Source organism: Ursus americanus, chromosome 7, assembly GCF_024610735.1.
Source record: "Ursus americanus isolate L20-20 chromosome 7, mUrsAme1.1.p, whole genome shotgun sequence".
In the NCBI taxonomy this organism is placed as follows: domain Eukaryota; kingdom Metazoa; phylum Chordata; class Mammalia; order Carnivora; family Ursidae; genus Ursus; species Ursus americanus.
The window spans coordinates 13,449,319-13,452,058 of record NC_142133.1 but is presented as its reverse complement, the minus strand read 5'-3'; the positions used below and the strand labels follow the sequence as shown (position 1 = coordinate 13,452,058).

Here is a 2,740-nt window from a genome sequence, read left to right as displayed (position 1 = left end):
TGTGACTGTTTTCTTTGTTCTAGACACGGATAAATAGTTCAGTTAAAAAATTACGCTTACAGGGCGCCTGGCGGCTCAGTCGGTGGAGTGTGCGACACTTGATCTCAGGGTTGTGAGTTCGAGCCCCACGCTGGGTGTAGAGACTACTTAAAAATAATAGAAAATTTTTTAAATTATGCTTACAAACAAAATTAGGCTTACATTTGATAAAAGATTTGGTAAGAAGACGATGTCTGAGTGGCTACTGACTGTAAGTAACAAAAAAGAGTTGTGGGTTTGAGTGAAACAAAGCATTGTGCAAAATTGGGGGGTGGGTGTGAATGCTTTCATTACCATTGAAAAACCCACATTGATGTGTACACGTCCACATGAGGGTCTGAGTGACCCAATCACACTGAAAGGAAGCTGGACCGATGCTGGACGATGAAGACCCCTGATACAGAGCACCTGGTGATTTTTTGGGAGATAAAATGAAAACCTGCGGGAATGGGCTGAACTGAGATCACAGCATACCAGACAGACCTCAGGTAATGTTTTTAAAGATTAATTTGCTATTTTTCCACTTTTCACTTAGTTTACTATAAATCAAAAGTGAATGTTACTAGATAAATAGTATGCACTGAGAAATGACATCTTTAAGGCTAGAGAGCAGGGGTTATTTAAAGTCCATACAGAAAAGCTGTTCAACTGACACAGTATTTACACTAAGAACCACCAGGTTCCACACACGAAATTCAGGTTCTTGAATCATAACGAGAAAGGATGCTGATTAATACAAATAGATACTTGTATTACATATTTTTAGGGATGGAATGATGTATATAGATGATTAAAATGGGTTCTATACTAAATGACTGATTATCTTTCTGATTGATCTTCAGGTAATTCATGTACAAGTCTGAAAAGACATGTCTCAGTGTTACCATGGCAACTCTGAGGGAGACCATCTTAGTACATGAACTTGTTCAATTGCTGTGACCTAACTTGTAAAGAATGATAAATTATAGCATTTGAAATGTCTCATATTATAGCAGAAAAGATCATTTCATTAAGGAAACCACAGTAAAATTCTATTTCTTAGAATTGTATTTAAGGATCTGGAGACATTGGCAAATTACCAGAATAGTATTGTCAATTTTTATAAAAGGTCTCTGACACTGATGATTATGGTGTAATAGTTACATAATGCCTTACAGATTATATATGTCACATCAGTTATAGACAGTTCTGCAGATGATAATCTATTAAAGTAGTTCAAAGAGAGTCCCACAGGAACCTCTTTTGAAATCGCTGATTTCAACTTACTAAAGATATGGGTGTGCACTGTAAGTGGAAACATTTCTACTATTCATATGCAGATGAATTTCATTCTAGCTCAGAAACATTTGGAAAATTGACACAGCACGTGACTTCAAGCTATTAAATGTTAGTGATACCATCTTAGAAAAACACAATGACTTTCAACATGTGATAGTCTGTGTCTCAAGTCAAAAATGGACAGTGATGTGTAAGACAATCAAATTATGTAATAGAAATTTCTATTACTATTGTGGAATAGGCTGTTTCTTCCCAAGTCAGTGGATATTTCTGAGATTATAATGTTCACTATTAATTTAAAGGGTGCTCTTTCTCCACAGCACTTGGGCAGGATGCTTGTCTGCACCCAAGACTGAGGGTCTTTGGAAACATGCTGAAAATCCTGTTGTCAAGAGTGCTGGAACCACATGGACTGCAAGTAATTTATGAAGTCTTATTTCATTGCAGTGATCAGGTAGTTTGCTTTCCACTCAGATACCATTCATCAGTTTTGGTGTTCTTGGGGTTAGTAAGTGTGCTTATTTGAAGGTGGGTGCATGGTTTATTAGAGTGAACATATTTTGTAACAGAAATGGAAGAACACAGAGTAAGTGACTTTCTTGGTCAATGACAACAATTATGCTGACTCCAGATTGAATGTGGCTAGCAGGTACACAAATTCGTAGGATCGAGAAGGCTTCTTCAAAGCTATTTCCTTTTGGAAATGCTCTCTCAATAGTACTGATTCATGAAGTTTTGGCCTGCTTACTGATAGAATATATCCTTTAATTTACCTGTTTTTCAAAAAGTTAAACTCAAAATAAGTATGTCAGACTCATCACAGGTGCTGATTAAAAATGCAGATTACTCTACCCCATTCCAGACCCACTGATTCAGGATCTCCGGGTGTGGGGACTCAGGAATGTGCATTTTAAATAGGTTCATCACGTACTGCTTGTGCCTGTATTTTAGAGTCAAATGGTGGTACCTGTGCAAGTGACCCACCTGAGAACTCCTCTGAGAAGGAATCTAATATAAATGCTTAAACTCACACTCATAATTGTTAATAAAGGCTCTTACTTTCATAGTCCTGAAATGATACAAGCAGAAACTTGTAAATGCTGAACTGAGTATATACTAGTTAAACATATTAGAGAAAGGTAGAAGATTCTTTTTATTTTAAAAAATACTGCATGTAATTACACAACTTTTCCCCTTTTTAAAAGTATCCAGAGACTTGCACTAATACAAGAAATGCCACTTGTTCTTTAACAAATTACACATTTTAGCTTCCTTAAGTTATTACCATTATAGCTAATAAAATAAACTTACTTGTATTTGGGAAAGAATAAATAAATACATTATAGTTGAATTAGGTTCAAGAATCAAGCTCAATTTGTTTCCAAGACTTGGAAGAACTTCTTTTGTACTGTTCCAGTTCCTA

At 35.9% G+C, this 2,740-nt stretch overlaps 1 protein-coding gene across 2 annotated transcripts in view; it reads right to left on the bottom strand.

The window, feature by feature from the left end:
• The window catches only part of DYNC2LI1 (dynein cytoplasmic 2 light intermediate chain 1), a 55,335-nt gene that overhangs the window by 13,409 nt on the left and 39,186 nt on the right, over positions 1-2,740 (bottom strand). The window contains exon 13 of one of the 2 annotated variants that reach the window (XM_045771588.2): positions 2,452-2,737. The exons of the other annotated variant lie outside the window; for it this stretch is intronic. Within the exon in view, the coding sequence (XP_045627544.1) occupies positions 2,675-2,737 (63 nt within the window). The 3' untranslated portion in view covers positions 2,452-2,674. Of the gene's footprint in view, positions 1-2,451; positions 2,738-2,740 lie in introns of those variants that run through there. 2 annotated transcript variants of the gene reach the window in all.